Source organism: Ichthyophthirius multifiliis, assembly GCF_000220395.1.
Source record: "Ichthyophthirius multifiliis unplaced genomic scaffold scaff_1120509251273, whole genome shotgun sequence".
NCBI classification, from domain to species: Eukaryota; Ciliophora; class Oligohymenophorea; order Hymenostomatida; genus Ichthyophthirius; species Ichthyophthirius multifiliis.
In genome coordinates this window covers 30,019-52,409 of record NW_004086035.1, presented here as the reverse complement: position 1 = coordinate 52,409, position 22,391 = coordinate 30,019, and the positions used below count along the sequence as shown (strand labels likewise).

General features: G+C 16.3%; 7 protein-coding genes across 7 annotated transcripts, besides 37 other annotated features; 3 read left to right on the top strand and 4 right to left on the bottom strand. All coding sequences in view use genetic code 6, as the record gives it.

Annotated features, from left to right (window-relative positions):
* Positions 1-517: 517 nt before the first annotated feature.
* Positions 518-1,891, top strand: IMG5_173720 (hypothetical protein; the record flags this gene model as incomplete). Its single annotated transcript, XM_004029704.1, has 3 exons — positions 518-527; positions 645-816; positions 862-1,891. The coding sequence occupies 3 exons, from the start codon at positions 518-520 to the stop codon at positions 1,889-1,891; spliced, it is 1,212 nt and encodes a 403-aa protein (XP_004029752.1).
* Positions 584-619: a microsatellite.
* An 892-nt stretch (positions 1,892-2,783) lies between the features above and the next one.
* Positions 2,784-2,830: a microsatellite.
* Positions 2,784-2,862: a microsatellite.
* Positions 2,788-2,896: a microsatellite.
* Positions 2,888-2,948: a microsatellite.
* A 202-nt stretch (positions 2,949-3,150) lies between these two features.
* Positions 3,151-3,223: a microsatellite.
* Positions 3,224-3,243: 20 nt separating this feature from the next.
* On the top strand, positions 3,244-3,767 carry IMG5_173710 (hypothetical protein; the record flags this gene model as incomplete). The annotated part of the gene is made up of 1 exon (XM_004029703.1): positions 3,244-3,767. A coding segment is annotated over one exon (438 nt), but the record flags the coding sequence as incomplete, so codon positions are not given.
* Positions 3,684-3,721: a microsatellite.
* Positions 3,693-3,781: a microsatellite.
* Positions 3,782-5,016: 1,235 nt separating this feature from the next.
* Positions 5,017-8,918, bottom strand: IMG5_173700 (hypothetical protein). Its single transcript, XM_004029702.1, has 6 exons — positions 8,765-8,918; positions 8,514-8,708; positions 8,145-8,206; positions 6,937-8,101; positions 5,775-6,877; positions 5,017-5,729 (listed from the first exon to the last, which is right to left on the bottom strand). The coding sequence occupies exons 3-6, from the start codon at positions 8,160-8,162 to the stop codon at positions 5,115-5,117; spliced, it is 2,901 nt and encodes a 966-aa protein (XP_004029750.1). The 5' UTR covers positions 8,163-8,206; positions 8,514-8,708; positions 8,765-8,918; the 3' UTR covers positions 5,017-5,114.
* Positions 8,210-8,260: a microsatellite.
* Positions 8,376-8,423: a microsatellite.
* Positions 8,414-8,470: a microsatellite.
* Positions 8,434-8,470: a microsatellite.
* Positions 8,919-8,928: 10 nt separating the features above from the next.
* Positions 8,929-8,979: a microsatellite.
* A 268-nt stretch (positions 8,980-9,247) lies between these two features.
* Positions 9,248-9,281: a microsatellite.
* Positions 9,282-9,301: 20 nt separating this feature from the next.
* Positions 9,302-9,363: a microsatellite.
* Positions 9,311-9,369: a microsatellite.
* Positions 9,318-9,365: a microsatellite.
* A 55-nt stretch (positions 9,370-9,424) lies between the features above and the next one.
* Positions 9,425-9,504: a microsatellite.
* Positions 9,453-9,494: a microsatellite.
* Positions 9,505-10,373: 869 nt separating the features above from the next.
* Positions 10,374-10,516: a microsatellite.
* Positions 10,396-10,434: a microsatellite.
* Positions 10,429-10,520: a microsatellite.
* Positions 10,429-10,526: a microsatellite.
* Positions 10,431-10,526: a microsatellite.
* A 65-nt stretch (positions 10,527-10,591) lies between these two features.
* IMG5_173690 (kelch motif family protein, putative) lies at positions 10,592-11,222 on the bottom strand (the record flags this gene model as incomplete). The annotated part of the gene is made up of 3 exons (XM_004029701.1): positions 10,592-10,638; positions 10,729-11,151; positions 11,207-11,222. The coding sequence occupies 3 exons, from the start codon at positions 11,220-11,222 to the stop codon at positions 10,592-10,594; spliced, it is 486 nt and encodes a 161-aa protein (XP_004029749.1).
* A 1,215-nt stretch (positions 11,223-12,437) lies between these two features.
* Positions 12,438-12,529: a microsatellite.
* An 840-nt stretch (positions 12,530-13,369) lies between these two features.
* On the bottom strand, positions 13,370-14,280 carry IMG5_173680 (s7e ribosomal protein, putative). Its single transcript, XM_004029700.1, has 3 exons — positions 14,210-14,280; positions 13,726-14,153; positions 13,370-13,659 (listed from the first exon to the last, which is right to left on the bottom strand). Exons 1-3 carry the CDS (start codon positions 14,237-14,239, stop codon positions 13,524-13,526), a joined length of 594 nt encoding a protein of 197 aa, XP_004029748.1. The 5' UTR covers positions 14,240-14,280; the 3' UTR covers positions 13,370-13,523.
* Positions 14,238-14,283: a microsatellite.
* Positions 14,238-14,308: a microsatellite.
* Positions 14,239-14,282: a microsatellite.
* Positions 14,248-14,313: a microsatellite.
* Positions 14,314-14,354: 41 nt separating this feature from the next.
* Positions 14,355-14,405: a microsatellite.
* Positions 14,406-15,851: 1,446 nt separating this feature from the next.
* Positions 15,852-15,927: a microsatellite.
* A 21-nt stretch (positions 15,928-15,948) lies between these two features.
* IMG5_173670 (hypothetical protein) lies at positions 15,949-17,496 on the bottom strand (the record flags this gene model as incomplete). The annotated part of the gene is made up of 2 exons (XM_004029699.1): positions 15,949-17,085; positions 17,188-17,496. 2 exons carry the CDS (start codon positions 17,494-17,496, stop codon positions 15,949-15,951), a joined length of 1,446 nt encoding a protein of 481 aa, XP_004029747.1.
* Positions 17,497-17,632: 136 nt separating this feature from the next.
* Positions 17,633-17,716: a microsatellite.
* Positions 17,717-19,341: 1,625 nt separating this feature from the next.
* Positions 19,342-20,875, top strand: IMG5_173660 (hypothetical protein; the record flags this gene model as incomplete). Its single annotated transcript, XM_004029698.1, has 2 exons — positions 19,342-19,798; positions 19,935-20,875. 2 exons carry the CDS (start codon positions 19,342-19,344, stop codon positions 20,873-20,875), a joined length of 1,398 nt encoding a protein of 465 aa, XP_004029746.1.
* Positions 19,844-19,877: a microsatellite.
* Positions 20,876-21,188: 313 nt separating the features above from the next.
* Positions 21,189-21,243: a microsatellite.
* Positions 21,244-22,314: 1,071 nt separating this feature from the next.
* Positions 22,315-22,391: part of a microsatellite that runs on past the window's edge.
* Positions 22,321-22,391: part of a microsatellite that runs on past the window's edge.
* Positions 22,370-22,391: part of a microsatellite that runs on past the window's edge.

Genomic DNA, 22,391 nt, shown 5'->3' with positions numbered 1-22,391 from the left:
ATATGATGATTTAGTTTAACACAGCTTTTTTTAAATAAGATATAATTGTAAAAAATAGATAATAAATATCTATTAGATATATAAAATCCTATTTTTTAATAGATATAGTTGCAATATTTTATTTAATACTTCATTTATTCAACAATAAGTCTATTAAAGATAGTGGTTATCAGATTTACGAATAATATTTAAATAACTTGATTTGGATTAAGATTGTAGGATTATCTTAAAGAAAAAAAAGCGTTTTAAATTTAATTACATTTAATGATATGTAAAGACATTTAGTCAAATTAATCGAATAAATTTTATTTGTTATAATAACAGCTCATATAGGTTTATTATTTATTAAAAATAAAATTTATAATTTTTTTTTAAAATAGTATGCATAATTTGGAAAGAAATTGGTATTTATGGTAAAACTTAAGGCTTTTCAAATAATTGGATTTCTAAATATAAAATAGACTCTGAAAAAGGATATAAATTATATATATATTCTCTTTATTGGTCTGTAACAACAATGACAACAAGTACAAATAGTTTTTTAAAAATTAATTTTAAATATTTTTAAAATATAGATTCTTTGTATATTTAAAAAATAAATATATTCAAAAAAAAAATACTATATATTTATTTTATAAAAAAAGTTGGTTATGGGGATATTGTTCCATCTAATATGTATGAAGCTTTATTTGTGACTATTAATATGATTGTTATGAGTTGTTGTTTTGCATACTCTATAAATAATATAGGCAGTATACTAAAAGAAATAGAAAAAGAACAAGAATAATTAAATAATAATATAATTACAATACAAAGGTATTTATTATATATATAAAATTGTAATTTTTTTCAAATATATAGATATTTGGATAGAAAAAATACGAATTTTGAATTAAAAAGTAGAGTGAGAAATTATTTATATTTTTTAAGTTCAGAATAAAAAAATAGAGATTAAAACGAAGAGGAAAAAGTACTAAATAAAATATCAAACAAACTTCGAGATGAAATAACATTAGAAATAAATTCTAAAATTTTATCTAATTAAAAAATAATTAGTTAAATGTTTTCTTAAAAAACTTTAAATAAAATAATCTATGCGATGAAAGAAGTTCTTATTTCTCCAAATGAAATAATTTTTAAAAATGATGAAGTTGATGATTAATCCATATATTTTATTGAAAGTGGGATTGTAGAAATTTTTTATTTATAAATTAATAAAAGCAAAAGCATTATTCATTAACTAGGAAAAAATTAAATGTTTGGCGAATTATCTTTTTTTTCAGGTTTAGCTAGAAAAGCATCTGCTAGAAGTGTAAATTTATCAACTCTTTATAAGATTTCAAGAAGAGATTTTATAGATATAATAAAAGATAATTAGGAAGATTTCGAAAAATTTTAAATGATAAAAGAAAAAATTATTTTTTAGCAAAATTATTAACCAATAACTACTAATTGCTACTTTTGCAATTCTAGATCTCATTTAGCTTAAAATTGTTATAAATTGCATTATTCATTTGATAAATAATTCATTATTCTTAAAAATAATTATTATGAATCTTAAACTAGGTTAAAATAGGTAAAAAGACGGAACAAGTTTTTAAAAAAAGCAATGTAATTAATTTATTATTTATATTCAAAAAAAAAAATATAAAAATTATTAAAATAAAAACTAGAATTTTAGCACACAATAATAAATTTATTTGTATAAAATTTAAATTCTTACACCGTAATTAAAATTTATAAAAATTCTTAAAAGATAATTATTCTGAACTTTCTTATTCTTCTACTTATACTTCCGAATCATAAAATTAAATATCAAATCAAAATAATGAGAGCTAAATTGAAAATAACGAGAAAAGTGATTAATATAATAATGAATATTGTAGTATGATTGAAAACTAAATAAATCATTTTGATAACCAACAAAATTTTTCAATTTTTATAGATGATTAAGAAAACGAAAATGTAAGAAAAAGCATAAAATTTATTAAAATTTAAAATCCTGAAATAAGTAATAGAAAGTCAAGTTAATAATTATAACACGCTATTTTATAAAATTTAAAAGAATTAAATATTTAATAAACAAGAAAAATAGATAAAAATATGTAGGTTGATAACAAGAAAATTTTATAAAAAATGAAAGAAAATGAATTAAACTTAGATTAAAAGTTATAAAAAAAAGCAAGTTTTAATTAAAGTAATTCATTTATATGTAAATAAAAAGATATAAACATGGATAAAATTTACTCTTAGACATTAGAAAAAAACTTAATGAGTCTTATTAATTAAATTTCTATTAATAATTATTAAACTAAATCTTATACAAGTGATTATTTTAGTGATATTAATTATGAATAATATTTTGATGAATTTAAAATCTTTAAATATTTTCTGCCACATAATAATATTAATAAAGTTATTTAGAATATTAAGTTATATCAAACTAGATTGAGGAAAAATTAAAGAAAACAAGTCCTAGCCAATTTTAGAAAAAATTAACACAAAAATAAAAGATTTGATTCAAATAATTATAATGATAATTGTCTATCTAAAATCACTTAAATTTCTTATGGGATTGGATTTAAAAAATCATAAATTAGTACTCCTAAGAAACATTAGCCGAATTTCGATTGATTTTTTTTTTAATTTGTATTAAATAATTTTATTTTAAAAAGAATTTATTATAATATATATTAAAGTAGTATATTGTTTAATTAAAAAAAAATATTTAATATAATTTTTAAACTTAAAATATTATTAAATTTTAAATAAATTTTAGTATTAATTATATATTATAAAAAAAATTATAAATAATAATAAAATATAAATATATTTAATTATATATTATATAAAATTAATATAAATTAAAAAAAAATATATATAAAAATATATTATACAATTAAATTTATTTATTTATATTATTATTATAAATTATATTAATTTAAATTTATAAATTAATGATAAAAAAATTAAAATTTAATTTTAAAAATGAAATGTATTAAAAAAAAAAAAAAAAATTTAATTTATTTTAGAAAATAAGAATTTTTTTTTTTTAAATATATATTAAAATAATATTTTTATTTAAATTATATAAAAAAAAGGATATAAAAATAGTAATTTTAGATTAATTCTTTTATTAAAAAATATAATTATAATATATATATAAATATATATATATATATATATATTTATCTTTATAAATATAATTTATATATATATTATAATAAAATTGCAAATAAAATAATTATTATAATAAATATTAAAAATAAAAAATGAATAAACCAATTATTATAGCTTCTATAGCTTTACTTTTAACATTTGGATCATTATATCTTAAAAATAATGGCACCTTTTAATTTAAAAAGACATCAACTAGAACACTTTTCGAATGGGCAAGTTGCTAAGCCTAATCTAAACCTTCATAATGTGAATATGATCCCAATAAAAGCGACATTGCAAGCTGTGATGATGTTGCAATATAAACAGGAAATTGCATTACTCCTTTATCAGGTTCTATTGATACTGCATGTTAAACCTGGTGGACTTATCATGACAGTGCAAAAGCTTCTGACAAATTACCTGATTCTTATACTCAATGCGTATAAAATTGTTCTAAATTTGCTGAAAAAAATACTTTCTTTTTTGAAAATTATTTCAAAAAATTATGGGTTGATTGCTAATGATTATAAATTTAATATTATTTTATATAATATATATTATTATAATTATTATTATATATATTATAAATAACATAAATTCATTATATTTAATATTATTTATAATATATATAAAAAAATAAATATACTAATATTATTTTCTGTATATAAACTTATAAATTATAATTCTTATTAGACTTTATTTATTACATTTTAATATAATCTTTTAAATAAAATGCTAATACATTATAATATAATATTTTTTTAATTGCATTTTAATTAAAATTAAAAAAGTTTTGACATTTTTTTACATTTTTATTTTATATATAAAGTTAAAAAAAATTATTTTAAATTTGACCTAAAAACAAAATTATTTAAGATATATTAAAAATAATAATATTAATATTAATTTTCTTATTTTATAAATTATTAATTAGGTATTTAAATTTTATTTTATGTAAAAAAGTATAAAATATTAAATTAAGTAATAATTAAAATAAAATAAAATTATTTAAATGTTTTTAATATTGAATCAATTTAAAAAAAAAAATTAATTCAATAAAAAAATCAAAATATTAATGTTATCTTAATTATAATTAAATATTTATATATGCTTTTTTTCTTTAAAAAAAATATTAAAAATTATAATTGAAATATATATCTTTTATAAAAACAATATTATTAAATATATTATTAATTTTATAAAAAATAATTAAAATAAAAATAATGGACTGTGTTATTACTAATGATAATAAAGATAAAATAAATATCAAGTTTATTCTTTATTTTATTGTTTTAAACATTTTATTAACTAATTTGTTTTAATTTTAAAAATAATGTATGTAAATATTATTTTATAATATAGTTATATATTATACATTATTTATGATGAAATTATATTTTAGAATCAAATTATTCGATATCTTTTTTTTTATTATTTTTTTAATATTATACAAACAATTACAATATTATATTTTGATAACAAAAAAACCTTTATAAAATTTAAATTTTAACACATTGTTTAAATAAATTTATTAATTTAACCATTTTAATTTTATATACAAATTCTAATAAAAATAATACAGTTTAATGATAAAAATTCAAAACCTAAAAATATAAAATACTTATAATAATAATTAAATTTAATGTTAATATTTTTTATAAAAATCTGTAAATAACTAATAATTAAAAATTCTTAATTTCATATTATAATAAAATTTGATTTACATATATTATAATTAATCATATAAATAATATTTTATTTTATTTCAAATAAAAAAATTATAATTATAATTTTTTTTTTTATAAAATAAATTTTCATTTATATCAACTTTTTAAAATAAAATAAAATAAATAATCAAAAACACAATTAAAATTAAAAAGCAAAACAATTCGATATATATTAAAAATAAAATTAAATAAAAACTATACATATGTAAAAAACTGAATAAAGAAGTTTCAAGATTGTTAATTTTTTCTTTTATATTTACGAATAACTCTAACAACATGTTCATCCCCAACCTTGACGCGTTAAATACTAAGTAAGCTTTTAAGGAATTCTTATTTTTCATTATTTAATTAAGACACAAGTTATTATAAGGCCGCCTAATTTTTTTATTTCATTATTAATATTTAACTTTTAAAGAAATTAAATTCATCTTCATGAACAACAGAAGATATTAAATCTTTAAGCATGACTTTATCTTAACTCTTTTTTTAAAAAAAAAAATATATAAAAAATATTAAAAATATTTAAATTACCACTGAACTATCATATTCTTAATTATTTTCCTCTTTTTTAACATCTTTATGGTATTCTTCATCTTCTTCATCATCCCCGTCATTATCGAATTCATCTTCATCGTCATCTTCATCATCTTCGTCTTCATCATCTTAGTCATCAAAATCATCACATTCATCATGTCCATCATTGTTTTTCCTTTTTTATTAAGTTTTTAATTCCTCATTTTTTTATTTATGTAATAAAGTAATTAAACAATCAAGAATTTTAACGATTTTAATATTTTCTACATTTATTTGCTCAATAACTTTACTCATACTTATAATAAAAATCTAAAAAATTATAAATATAAATACATTTAAAAAATAAAAAAATACTTTAATATCATAACCTCTTTTATAATACTCCAACTTAGAAACCAGTAAATCAATAACTTAATTAAAGATTCCCATATTAACTAAAACATTATGACACATATGTACATTTGAAACAAATCCAGACAAAAAGATTCCTGCAGTTCTTCCATAAACAAAAAAGTGTTTAAACTTTTCAGTACCTTAAAAGAATCTCACAGCATTCTCAAAAACGACTTTCCATATTTATTCAGGTAATCTATCACCCAAATTTTGCATTAAGATTTATAATAAAGTCGCCCCTTCAGCCTTATCAGCATCATTAGATTTATTGCTTTGAGAAAAAAGGGCTTTAAAGCACATTTCCACAACTACTTATAGAGTATTAATATTCTAAAGTAAATAGTCTTTTCCATATACAATCAAATTATTTAAAGTAAAAAATAACTATCCAAATACTCTTTATTGTTTCTCGAATATTTTAGGGAAAAAATTTGCTAATTCTCCACAAATAGGGTGAACACTTTTCTAATGTTTAATAAAAGACCCAACCAAAAGTACTATATCCTCATCGAAATCTATTTTTTCTGGATATTATACATATTAAAGTAAAGGTTTTAATTCATGTAACATAGAATCAATATATTGAGGAATTATTTTTGGGTTTTCAGACATATGACGGATTATATTCCAGGATTTATTAATGAATAAGTAATCTTTATTTTTTTTATTTTCATAAGCTTAAGTTTCAATCAAAACTCTTTCGGTGAGTTCTCTTACACATTAAATTATATTTTATTAAGTTAATAAATCAGAATGGTGTTTTACTATATGGAAAATAATTTCTAGAAATTAATTAAATTAGCAGATTTTTATTAAAGGTAGAATTGTTGAAAAAACTTCTTTTATATTTTGTTTGACTTTATTTGCTTGACCGTCATCATCGTATATATTTTATAAAGAATCAATCGCTTAAAATACTATTGCTCGATTCTCTTCACCTTATTGGGATAAACAAGTTATTAAAAAGTTCAACATTTATAGATAATATTATGAATCTGTGTCAGCTTAGAATATTGTATCAGCATAATAGCCTAACATTAGACAAACTCTAGCTTTGATAATGGCTAATTTTTTTTTAAAAAAAAACATGATAATAATATCATAGATATTAATAATTTTTTACGATTTAAATCTTTATTAAAGAAAAAATTAATTTAATTTTTAATCAAAAGTTCAATCTAGGCTACAATATCTAATCTTTTGGGAGTCAAGTAAGACAAAACAGAAAGTCCAATCAAGCAAGTTTCAATTCTTTTCTCCCTAGGACACTTACTAAGGAATACTGTACTTTTGAAAATAGAAAGCGAAGGGAATTAACTATCCATGCTTTCTAAATTTTCACAACTAATACTCGCACTCATAATCTATAACAAAAGTAAAGAAACAATAGTTTCAAATCCATCAATATAATCACAAATAGTCTCTAATAATTTAGCTGAAGCGCATTTATATGTATAAGATAATTACCTATCACATGTATCTAATGAAAATCTAACAAATTCTTCTGGATTAGTCAAAAAGGTGTCTTATTCAGCTTAAGAAGTACACATGAGTGGGAAAATAACTTCAAGTAATAATATACGCGCTGATTCTTAAAATAATTGATAGAATTCACTCTATTCGCAGCAATGAGAACATAATTTTAAGCATTCGATTATTAAAGAAGAAGTGTTTATATTTTCCAAAGTTTAATCTATTTATCTAGTTTATTGACAGAAAATGATCAAACCTTTAATTATTATAGGTAATATTTAATTTGATAGTATTAAAAATTAAGATTTAGCTATAAGTTCTCCATATTTACTTCTTTCACCTAATATTTATTTTATTACTCGAGAAAAAGTTTTCACTAAGGTAGTCTTAAATTCATTCATATTATCATCAAAAGCTAACATTGAAGAAGTGGAAATCAAACAGTCTTTTATTTATTCAGGAGTATTTAAAGATAAACATATTCCATGACAAATCATATTCGCTAAAATATCATTTTGGATTATTTATTTAATCATGTCATGTTTTTTGGCATCCATTATTTTATGAATTAATTCATGTAGTAAGTTTGACCATTACAAAAGGACTGTAAGCGTGTTTATAGATTATAATAATTGCTCTTAAGAACTTTATTAATTGTTAAAAGCTTAGATAGAATTACTTATTTCAGTTAATTGTTTAGTACCAACTTAGCAAAAAGGAGCCATTATATTAGTAAAAAAAGGAGCTAAAAGATCAACGTTAGAACATGTGCCGATTATACTTTGTAATATTATAAATGTTGATGCTAATTAGGACTATATTTTAAAAAAATATGTTAGTAATTATAAATTATTTTACTTAATTATCTTGTTGCATCCAAGTAACAGATAAAACAAATAAGGAATTTTTTAATTCATTTTCTAATATAAAAAATAAAAAAAAATTATAATAAAAAAATAAAATATATAATAAATTGTATTATTTTATATAATATATAAATATAGATAAAAAAATTATATTAAAAAATAAATATAAAATTATATGACTATATACAAAATAATTAAAATTTACGAGAAATTTATATAATTAATATAAATAAATATATATATAAATAAAAATATATATATATATATATATTTAATTTTTGTTTAAATATTTATTTTAATATATTTATTTATATATTTTTATATTTATTTTCAACATATATTATCTTTTTTTATTTATTACTTATATCAAAGCATATTAGATTAGCTAATCCCTTTGCAATAATTTACTTTGATGTAATAGATAAAGATGTCTCTCTTATTGTTAGCACAAGTTTTTCTGCAGTTTAATTAAGTATTTATGTATCAAATTATTTTTAATTTACTAATTATCTAACATAATGTTATATATAATTTGATGTAGCTTATTCTAATTATTCTTTTTTTTTTATATATAAAAAATAATTATTATAATTTTTATTTATTATAATATACTATTTTAATTATTTTCTTTTATAATTTGTATAAGATAATTTAAAAAAGTAGTATTATTTGATGCTGATTTAAGTTGTTCTTCAGCTAATTTAATTTCTTCTGTTGAGCTACCAGAATAAGTTGTTATTAATAATTTTTTTAGTAATTCTAATTCTATTTCCATTTTTTTTTTTTTTTTTTTTTTTTAGTTTATTTGTTTTTAGATTTTTTTTTTAAGAGTATCTATTTAATAAATTATTTATATTATTAAGCAAGAAATAAAATTATAAATAAATTACACATATTTATTTTTAATAAAATGCTAAAAATTTATAATATAAAATTAAATTTAATTATATATATTATAATTTTATTCTTTTTTTAATTTATTATTAGATAAAAACTAAATTAATTTATTCTTAAAAATTTGTATTTATTAATTTTATTTTATGTATTTTTAATAATAATAATATATAAATAATAACAATTAATAATAAAAACATAATATATATATATATATATATATATATATAATATACTAATAAATATTATGTTTTTTTATTTTAAATAAAATATTATAAAATAAATTATAATAATTAAATTATAATAACATAAATTATAAAATAATTCTATCAATAGAAAAAAAATATTATAACAATAAAATTGCAATATAAATATTTCTAAAAAAAAAAAAATATATTTAAATAAATTTAAATAAAAACTAAAAAATCTTTAACATAAAAATAAAAAAATACAAAAAAGAAAACATTTTTTAATTATTTTATTTATTTATTTATTTTTTAAATAAAAAACAAAACAAAATCTTCACTAAGCCTAAGCAGTTTTCTTAGTTTCAGCATTAGCTTCATCAGCTTTTTTTCTTCTTTATCCATCCCATTTTTAGTTGGTTTTTTCTTATCTAATGATTCTGTATACTTTTTTCTTTCTAAGTTCTTATAAATTAGTAACAGCTTTTTCTCTTTTAGATTCTTATTTAACAGGGACTACACTGCTTAATTATACTTAACCTACTTCAACTTTTTCAGTGGTATCATTAACTAAACCTTTCTTAGGCTTGTTTTAACGTCTTTTAATTTATTTTATTTTTATTTTTTATTTTTTAATTTATATTTTATACCTTGGTAATAAAACAAGTTTGCTAACATAAGCTAATAATCTTTATTTGTTCAAATCTAAAGATTCTTAGCATCTATTTTTTCTTCTATGATCAACTGAAATTCCTAATGATTATGCAAATCTAGCAGAAAGTCCAGCAGCTTTTATTTCTTATAATGTGAAACCTCTTCCTAATTTAGTTGATTTGTTGTATCTATTTTTTATTTATTTTTTAAATAAAATTAGGATTGTAATTGTAATTTCGTTATTTAAAAAATAAAATAAGAAATGTCAATTTAAAATAATATTTTTTATTCGTTTATTAAATACCTTTAGGTTTGCTTTCTTACAACTGGACGTAATTTTTCAGTTGGTCTGGGGAAAAGTTATGCTGCTTTTGTTTATCTTTTAAGAAGTCTAGCTTTTTTTTAAGCTGCTTAATCGAAGAATGTTCTAATTCTATATTATTGATGTTTTCTTAAAGTTGATACAGGCAATTAGTTGTTGTGTTTCATTTTTATTATAATATTTTTTTTTTATTTTTTCCTTAATTATTTTTTCCTTAATTATTTTTTTTTATTTTATTTTTTTTTTTATTTTTTTGTTTTTATATTTATCTTTAATATATTTTTATATTTTACTTTGTTTTTTATTTTTATTTATTTTTAAAAATAATATTTATTAAACAAATAGAAAATAAATACAATTAAATATATGATATTAACAAAAAAATCAAATATGATTAGAAAACCTTTTAATTCTAAAATTTTTCTTCTAATCTTAAATTTAATATAAATATCTTTAATTAAATTCTTTTTTATAAGGTAAATAACTTTTAATATTTTTTAATTAATTAATTCCAAAATTACTATTATTAACTTTTCCAATACTTTTGTCTACATTTCTAACACTTTTTTCTCCATAATCATCCGCTTTATTTTATTTTTAATTTTCACAAGAATCACTTTCAACCGAATAAAGGAAGCAGTCGCAATAATTTTAATTAGATATTCCCCCAAAAATAAAGATTTAGCTTCCAAAAACACAACTAGAGTGTTCAAATTTGTTTAAATTTAAATTCTCGTGTTAATGTTTACAGTTAACTTTCATCCATTCCCACAAATGTAATTAGAAAATCCAAAAATCGTCTAAAAATTTATAATTTTGACCAATTCCTCCATAAATAACTAAACTATTTAATCCTACGACTAAATCCATTGAATGAGAAAATCTGCCTTCGGGCATTTTTCCTTAAGTTTAGATTATTTCGAATTAAATAGGATGCTCTACATCTTTAGTTTTGTTTAAAAAAAAAAAAAATTAAAAAAATATCAATAAAAATTATACCTAATCTCAAAAGCATAATTTATGAATAAATATTCCCATTTTTATCTTTTCCTCCATATAAAAAAATACCTTCTTCTATAAGTCTTAAATTCTAAAATTTCTTTTTGAATTTAAAAACACTTACACTTTTATGAAAAGCAATTCCATTAGTAAAAGCTTCTTACTAATCGTAATTTTTAATCCTTTAAGTATCCAAATTAATAGAAATAATATCCGAAAAATAACTTTCATGCATTCTTACACCTCCAATAATATATAATAAATTATCTTTAATGCAAGCTGAATGATTTCTTCTTTTTTCCAAAACTCCCCCAAAGCATTTCATTAATGTAAATTCATTAGTATTAATATTAAAAAACCATAAATCACAACTACAAATCCTTTGTTTAGCCAAATAACTAAAGGAAGATTATCCTCCAAAAAAAACGATCAAATTTTCTTTATATTAATTTGCTGTATGTCCATATACGCTATATAAATTGTTTTAGGCTATTTTTTTCCATGTAGATTACTAAATATCGAATTACATTAATTCGTTCCTTAATGTTTCGCCTAAACCCCCATATAAATATAAATTTCCGTTTATTTCAGTAAAAGTGGCTCCTTCACAAAAGCCGGGGTTTGTAGCGGAATTTGAATCGATTTTTTTAAAATAAAATTCAATTGTTTTTACTTTATTTTTATTTTTATAAAGAAAAAGGAATGTTTATTTTATTTATAGTTAAATAATTTATATTTATACAGTTTTATTCAACAAATATATCAGAATAATTATTATTTAATTATTGTAAAATTTCTTTATTATTTGGTTGAGTCTTTTAAATTTGTTTTATTTATTTTCGTATATTATTATCTTTAATTTTACTTTGCATAATCTTTTTATTAAATAAAAAATAAAATATAATTTATTTAAAAATATTTTACATTAAAAAAGGTTTTCCTATAATTTTAAGAATACAAAATGTTTGTTTCATTTAATATTTTATTCATTTCGGATTAATTATAGTTAAGCTATTTCTTTATTTATTATATTGTATTATTTTCATTAGTTATATTATCAACTAGATTTATATTAAATTAGTCTTTAAATTATATAAAAGCTTAAATTTAATCATTTTTTATTGGAAAATTATATGTTTCTGTTTTATAAAATTTATCTTCTTTTATATTTTTTACACTTTTACTCTATCTTTATTTTTATTATATCATATTATTGTTAATATAATTAATTAATAAAAATAAAATTTTAATTATTTTTTAAAAAATAATAAATGTATTTTAATTAATTCAAAAAAAATAAAAAGAAATATTTAATTATTTTTTTAATTTTTATAAAATTATATTAAGGTTAAATTTTTTTAAATAAATAAATATTTGAAAAATAATTTTAATTAGTAGTAAAATTATATTTTTTTTATATAGAGAGAAAATATTTAATTGCTTTATCTTTAAAAAGATATTTTTATTTAATAAATTATTTATTTTTTATATAATTAAAAAAAATAAAAAATAAAAAAAAATGAGAGAAAAGTGGAGAAAGAAGAGAATGAGAAGACTAAGAAGAAAAAGAAGAAGAGCGAGAAAATGATTATAATAAATACATAAAAATTTATAAATTTATTTAATAAAAATATGTTTTTTGTTATAATTTAAATATTAATTCTATTTAAAATTAAAATTTCCATTTTATTTTATATTTTTTTAAAAATATATTTCATTTTATTTAATAATTGTATATTTATTTATTTTTAACTTATTTTAACAACCTATCTCCAAATACTTCATTAAAAATTGAAAAGAACCCACAAAAATTTAATATGACTTAAAATTAAATGAAGAAAAAATTAATATTCATATAACCTTAGAAATATAAAAGATTATTATTATTTTATTAAAAAATTATAACTTTTTATATTTCATTTAATAATATAAATACAATATTATCAATATTAATCAATAATTTATTAAAATAAAATATTATTTAATCAAATATAATAATAAGTCTAATTATTAAATAGATGCGTAAAAAAAAAAAGAAAAAAACATCAATATATATATATATAAAAATACTCTTGTCAATTTTTTTTAAAAATATAAAAAAAAAAATTACAAATAAAATAATAAAAATGATTATATTAATATAAAAAAATAACTAAAAAATACTAAAAATTTAAATAAAAGCTTATTAAAAAAAAAGATATAAATGAACTGGAATATATAAAAAAGCAAATAATCAATTAAAATAAATGACTTTTTATTTTTTATTTCCAATAAAAAATTAAATAAAAATCTATATTATTATATTATAAAAATTCCCTCATTTTTTATAAGTATGGAAGGTTTTATCTTCTCTGAATTCAAAAGTAACTTCACGAGTAGTGAGTTTTTTGTAAATAGCAGTAACTAAATCGAGTTTTTCTTCCAAATAATCTCTATCATTTTAATCTAAATGACTAATAAAACAAAATATTATATTAATAAATAAAAAAATAATATATATATATATATATATTTATTACACTCTAGTAAATTAAGTTCCATCTAATCTAACTCTAACTCTCTTTCCGATAATAACAGAAGGAAGTAATAAATCATCTAAAAGAGCATCATAAACGTATGTAAGACATCTGCTTCTGGGTCTTTATTATGATTTGTGTTCTTTAACCCATTTGGATTCAATAGTTCTTTTAGCTGTGAAAAATACGTTTTGTTTTAGTTTTTTTTCAAGTTCAATAATTAATTTTCTTGCAATTGCTTAGACTACTTTATAAGATTAGAAATGTACATATACTAATAAAGCTGTTTTTTATTTTTTGTTAGCCTTGGTAATTGTGTGTTCTTCAACACCAGTCAAAATAACACTTTTTAAATAAGTCTTCAAATCATTGTTGGTGTTTTCGATTTCAACTAATGCAGAACCTACGAATTCTTCGGGTTTTGTTAAAGTCTATTATTATTATTATTATTTATATTTTTATTTTTAGAGACTTTTTATTAAATTACTTTTTTTTTATGGAATTTTGCAAGGGCCATTATTTATTTTTTTATTTATTATTTTTTAATTATTTATTTATTTTTTTCTTAATTTTTAATTTTATTTTTGTCTTTTATATTCACATTATTAATTTAGATATTTTCTTTCAATAAATATTTTTTTTATATTTAATTATTTTTGTTTTTTATTTTTTTATTTATTATTAATTTTTTTAAATTATTAAAATAAAATATTGAAGAAAATTTAATAAAGAATTAATAAATTTCAATTAAAATTTTGTATGAAAAATAATTATAATATTATAAACTTTTTTATTATTAAATCATTATTATTTATAAATTAGCTATAATTATTCATAAAAAAAAGAATTGTAAATTATTTATTTTTTATATTCATAAATTTTTAGTCTTTTAAAATATATATGCAAATTAAAAAATAATAATTATTTCTAATTTTTTTAGATAATTTATAAATGTTTATAAATTATCTATATACACATAAAAAAATTGATAATATAAATTGCTTATAAATAATAACTTATATTATATCAAATTAAATTTTAATTAATCAAGTAATTATTAAATAAAAACTGTTACTTTAACTTAATTCTTAAGTTTAAATTATAATTAATAAAATAAAAAAAATGCATATAATGCAATTATATACTAATTATAAACTTCTAAATAATAAAAATAAAATTTATATTATTATTAAATATTAAATTTTAATTAATATAAAAAATTTATAAAATACTTAAATAATTACTTATAAAAATAAAAAAATTAGTAATTTATTTGTAAATAAAATTGCAACAAATAAAAAATTTTTAAACTTACTAATTTTTAATTATTAAACAAAAATACATTATTAAATTAGCTTATCCATAATAAATATAATTAAATTCTTAAAAATATCAAATTATTAATTAAATATAACATATTTTATATAAAAGCATATTTAAATTTATTAAAGATATTATTAGCTATCATATATATATCAAATTTGTATTAGTTAATATTTACATTATTATTGATTTATTTAAATTATTTAAAATATCTTGATTTTAATTTAATTAAGCAAACAAACATACTATTTTTTTTTTTATTTATTAATATAATTTAAATAAAAAATAATTATAAAAATGAAAGTAACTAATTAACAAAATAAACATATATTTAATAATTATAATTAAGAATGAAATGTTAGATATTATATTTTTTATAGTCAATATATATATACATGTAATTTATATATTAAAAACAATAAAAATAGATTAAATCAAAAGCTCTATTAAAATATAATAGTAGGTAGAAATCAGATCCTTAATTATAAATAGATAAAATAGTAAATTAAATAACATAAATAAAGACAAAGATAAAGATGATAAAAAAAAATATATTATATAACTTAAAAATTTAATGAATTTATTTAGAAAATATTCTAAAAAGCTTTTTTTGTTTTATATAAATGGATACTGAGTGAAAGCAAATATATGGCAAATAATAAATTAATTTTTTTTCTTTCAAATAAACCTAGTAAAACTTTTATTAATATTGATAAAATGGATATCATGAATAATTTTTGATTTTAAGTTCTATCTAATTATTTAAGATTTAAAAAATTGGATATATAAAATAAAATATAAATTTGTATATATATATATACATAATTTAAATATATATATATATATATATATATATATATATATATATATATATATATATATTGTTTTCTTTTGTTTTTATTTTCATTAATCATGTTTATATTATTATTATTTTATAAATATTAAATCATCAGTAAACGGTTAATTAAATTCAGCTGTTCCTTCAATGATGTGATTTATAAAATGATTTATTCTATGTTTACTAAGTTTAAATTTTTTGGAATATTTAGTATATTTCCCTTTATATAAAGCAATAGCATTAGGGAATTTATATTAAAAATCCTCCTAAAGCCTTACATTAATATTATTATAAAAAGTATAATAGAAATCAAAACCGGGGTAATTATCTTCCAAGTTATTTAACATAAGAGACTATTTAACATCTTAAACAATTAAAATAAAAATAATTATATTATATTAATTAGCTAAATGTTATTATTTGAGAAGTTTATTAATATTCATATGCTAATTATTAATTATGATTTATAATTTAAGAAACTTTCTTATATATTCTTTATTTTTGACCCCTTTATATACCGTCATTTAATATCTCTTAACATCATATAAACCTACTATTGTTGGAAATTAAGTAACATTAAACTTCTTTAATAAATGTTTTTCGCTACTATGTATAATAATAAACTATAAACTATCCTTAAATTCCTTTGAGAAAGCCTTAATTAAAATAGGTGTATATTATTTTTCAGTAAAAAGGGCAATTATTCTCTTAGCTTATATATGTAATTATTTATAATTTTCCTTAGTGACTTTTTGGGAATAGTCTTCCATTAAATTGGATGCGAAAAGTCCTATTTTTTGAATGTCCTTCATATCATTTTTGTATTCTTATCCTTGGGATTCTATATGCGCAGAGAAAGCTTTTATTTTAGGATAATAAAAAACTTCAAATTGATCTTCACATAAAGAAATTTCGTTTTTACAATTAATGCTGGAAACAGTAAATATTCCTTTATATTTTGAAGCAAATTTTTTATAAACATCTATTATTTCTAAAGACTCTGGTTAATATTTGTTGTAAAATAATACTATCCAGACTTAATTTCTTTATAGAAAATTACTTAATTATTCCATTTTAAAAATAATTACGTCTGAGTTTTAGAAAACGTTTTTTCTTTTACTATCTTTATTTAATTTTATAAAAAACTAACTAAATATATTCTAATATCTTAAATTAGTTATTTATTTATTTTAAGGACTATTCTATTGCTATTATTTTTTGAATTCCATCTAGTTATTATGAAAGCAATCAAATATGTCTTCAAAATATTCCTAATCGAATGTATTTTCGACATCATCTTAAACTTTTTCACTTTAATTATTTTATTTATTTTTATTAAATGCAAATTCACCAAAATTATCGTAAGCGTCCCTTTTTTAGGAATCGCCTAATATTTCATAAGCCTCTACTATCTAAGAAAATTCTAATTCTGCTAAGTATATGTTATTTTGATTTTTATCAGGATGATATTTTAATGCCATTTTTTTAAATTATTGTTTTATTTATCTTAAATCACTATTTCTAGAAATTCCTAGTATTTTATAATAGTCCTTTTCACATATATATTATTATATATTAATTATATATAGAATTAATAATAAACATATATTCATTATTATTATTTTTATAATGTTTATTAATTAGATTATTTGTAAATACTTTTTATTTTCTATTTTATTTATTATTTTTTTAAAAAAAAATAGATGAAAATATATATTTATTATTTAAGTTTTATTTAAATAAATTATTTTTATATTATTATTTTTAATAAGAAATATTAATTTATATATAATTTTTAATAAAAATAAATGATTATAAAAAGTTTTTAATAAAGCGATAAGCTAATATAAAAATAGCCTGCTGATTTTAGAGAAATAGATGTAAATAATTATTTTAATATAACAGATTAAAGGCAAATAAAAGAATTATAATAAATAATATAAGATAGAAAAGAAATTGATTTTAATATTTCTAATGCAGATATAAATTTTAATAATAAAGCAAAAAATTTATTTAATGCTTTAGGACAATGCCAAAAAATCCTTGAAATAGAATAATCTAATAAAAATAAAGAAAACAAATATATTTATTATAATATGGAAGATGTAGAATATGATGAATAAAACTAAGTCCAAAATGCATTTGCTTTTTTAAAAAAATTGGAAAAATAAAATTAATAATAAGAATAGGCAATGGAAGATAAGTTCGATGAATTAACTTTTAAACCTTAATATAATAAGAACAATAAAATTTAAGTCGAAAAATAAAATGATATTTAGATTAAATAAAAATTGAAGCTTTTAAGTATATAAGAAGATGAGTTTTTCTGAAAAAAAAATTATAAATAATATATGAAAAGTTAAGTTAATTTATTATTATAAAATTAATACATAGGCGGCATTATATTAATTTATTTAATATAAATTCTTGATAAACAGTATATAATAAGTTTTATATATACTTAAAATTTTTATTTAACTTTTTATATAAATAATTTATAATAAATAATATATTTAGAATATATTAATTTAATATATATACGGTAATAAATAAATATTTATTTCTTATAATATAATAAATTTTAACTTTTATTTAATGTATATATATATTTTATTATTTATATATTATTAACTCTCTATAATATTCATGTTTTGAAAGATAACAAATTATATTAATTAACTTTTTTTCTATTTTTCGGTAAAGCCAGCATTTCCAGAAAAAACATTTTAAATATGTAATTTAAAAATATTATAATTTGAATATATAATAAAAATAATATATAATAATTTCTAAATTTTTAATCTTAAATTACATAATACACATATTTTCAATATAATGCAAAATATTTTATTTTATTAAAATTTTATAATTTTTCTTTCTGTAATTTTTAAAAATATACCTAGATTAACACTTCTATTCTATTTTAATTTATTTATATATTTCATTTTTTTATTTTTACCTTTTAATTATTCTAAATTAAAAGTCTAAATTAATTTATATACTTAATTAATATAAACGTCATTAAATTAGAATTTCATAATAATAAGATGTAAATAGATAAAATCTAAATGTAATTTATCAAATTGATTAGAAATAAATAACATTACCTCTATATTATAAAAAATATATTCTTTTAATATTTTCATAAATAAAAATTATAAGTTAAATATACAAAAATTTAATTTCATATAAGATAAAAGTTGAAAAAAAAGAAGAAAAAAAATGGGAAACTCTATAATTGTCTGTTTAAATAATGATAATAATTATTAAAATGATAATTTAAAAAGTTTAAACTCTATAATCAATAAAGAAGAAGATAATTTACTTTATTCATGTACATAAAATAAAGTTTCATTAAAATCATTTACATTCTAAAAGTTAAATACATATTAAATTAAATATTTATTATATTAATATAATTTTATTTCTTCAGAATATAGGATAAGGATCATATGCAAATGTATATAAAGTTAAAAATAAAAATAATAGTAAATTTTTAAAAATAAAATAAAAAATAAACAAAAATTAAATATATATGTATAGAACAAATTTATGCTATGAAAGTATATAAGAAAAAATTACTAAAAAAATAAAATTTAATAGTAAAAAGCCTAGCTGAAAGAAATATTTTGTAAAAAGCATCTTCTCCATTTATTGTATCCTTATTTTATACATTTTAAACTAAGCATAATTTATATTTAATAACAGAATATGTTATAGAAGGGGATTTATATAAGCATTTGTAATTGTTTTCTAAATTTGATGAAAATACAGTAGCTTAAGTAGTTTTAGCTTTAGAATATCTACATTAATAAAATATTTTATATAAAGATCTTAAACTAGAGAATATATTACTAGAATCTAATAGTTACATTAAATTAACAGACTTTAGTTTATTTAAAGATAATATTAAAGGTTTTTAATAAATATTAATATTTTATATATATTAATAAATAAACAATATATATAATATATATATATATATATATATATAAAAAAATTATTTATAAATATATATTCATTTTTATAAATAATTTATAATTATATATAGAATCTGATTAAACGTATACTATATGTGGATCACCAGAATATATGTCTCCTGAATAAATTTTATAAAAAGGACATAATAAAATATGTGATTTTTGGCAATTAGTAATTAATTTAATTTTTTTTTTTTATTTATTATATTCGTAGGGTGTTTTAATTTATGAAATGCTATGTGGAAAAACCCCCTTTTGGAATATTGAATAAATATTTAATAAATACTAAATTTATATTGATATTCTTAAAGGAAAATATAATTTTCCCAATTTTTTATCAAATAATGCTAAAAATTTAATTTATTTTTTACTACAAACTGATGTTAATAAAAGATTAGGTTCAAAAGGTTTTGAAGAAATTAAAAACCATTCATTTTTTAAAAATATTGATTGGGAAAAATTATTTAAAAAGGAAATTAAATCACCATATATACCACCAAATAAAAATCCTTTAGAGTTATAAAATTTTAATATTGTAGTTTTTTTTTTCTTAATAACAAAATATTAATTTTTTTTGTTATTATAATTAAGATATATAGAAATAATTCAGAATTTCAAATACATGATATATCTTGTACAAATACAGATGATGATGAATTTTTTAAAGAATTTTCTTATCAAAATAATAGAATTAATATAAATATATGAAATATTAATTAAAAAAATACAAATTTAATAAAACATATATAATTAGAAAGTTTATTTTATAATAAAAATATTTTTATAATTTATTTATTTTATATAAATAATAATATATAATCATATATTTTTTTATTTTTTCCTTTAAAGTAATTCAATTTCTTGTAACTTTTTTATATTTCTTTGCTTTTATACCTAAATTTTCACTCAAACATCTCTAAACCTTTCTTAAATAATTCAGTTTATCATAATTTTTAGAATTTTTTTTTTCAGAACAATAATTTATTTTACTACATATAAAAATGCCAACTGAATAAATAGAAATATTAAGCAAAAATGAATATAAATGTTCATTTTATTATAAAAAATCTATTCTAAAACTAATGATTTCTAATGTTAATAAAATAAAAGAAGTATATTTAGAAAAAAAATGCATTCTAAATATAATAAATAAAACATATAAAAAGTAAATAATCGTCAAAAATTAAAAATAAACTTAATAATTAAACATTTTTTATTAATTTAAGCCTTTTTCGTCACTTAAATTTACATAAATTTAATTTATGAAAAATAGAATATATATTAGTCTTATTAAAAGTAGTTGAAACATACTTTTTTTTATTATTTATTTATTTTAATAATAATAAAAATTAATATTTTGTTAGATATTAAAAAAAATTATAATTTATAAATAAATCAAATAATCATTAAAAATTATATAGAATTCTTTTACTTTAAAATATATATAATTAGATAAAAAAAAAAAACATAATTTATAAATAATAAAAAAAAATGAATTCACTTTATATATAAAAATAATATATTTTTTATAATTTCAAAAATAAGAAACAGAATTATTTTCATTTAAATATTTATTTCTTATTTATTAAATATCATTAAAATCAACATCATCTAATTATTCAAATAATTTAATTTTGTGAGGTTTATTTAACATTACTTCTCTTAAATTTTAAAGAATTACTGTATGAAAAAGAGTTCTAAATTATGGATTTGTTTTTATAAATTAGGTTTAGCACATTTCTTATACATTTTATTCATTTAATTATTGTTATTATTATTATTATGTTTAAAATAAATTTTCAAGGTTTTAAACTTTTTTATAAATAAAAAATATAAATAATATTAAATTGTAATTTTTATTTTTTTATATTTAAAAACTTACATTACTAATCATTAAGAATTTTTTATTAAAGTTATGTATATATTTAATTTTATATAGCATGATTTTAACTAGAAATATTAGAATTAGTAGAAGATTATTATGAAATTTGTTAATTACTCTAAATATTTATATTTTAAGACTATTCTTTTTATAAATTTTACTCATTTTTTTAAAAATTATAAAGAATATCTTATTATTAATTTTCAAACATCTATTAATTTAAATGAGATTAATTATTTAACAAAAAAATATTTTTATCTTCTTTTTCATCAAGCTAAAAATTTAATGATAAACCTTTTAACAAATTTTCATCTTATTCACTTAAAAATATAATAAAAATAAAAAAACATGACTTATGAAATATTTAACTTGTCTTACTTACCTTATGATATATTATATATAGAAAATTTGATATCTGGCTATTATTATTAATTAATTTTACTTTCATTACTAAAACTCATATTTTATTATATGAAAATGTATTTCTTTATTTATTTGTATTAAAAGAAAATTATATTAGCAATATATTAATATAAGTAGCTATATAATAATAATAAAATAATGATTTTTTTAATTAATAAATATATTAAAATACTATTATATATTATTAATTATATATAAGAATATATATATTTAATAATATATA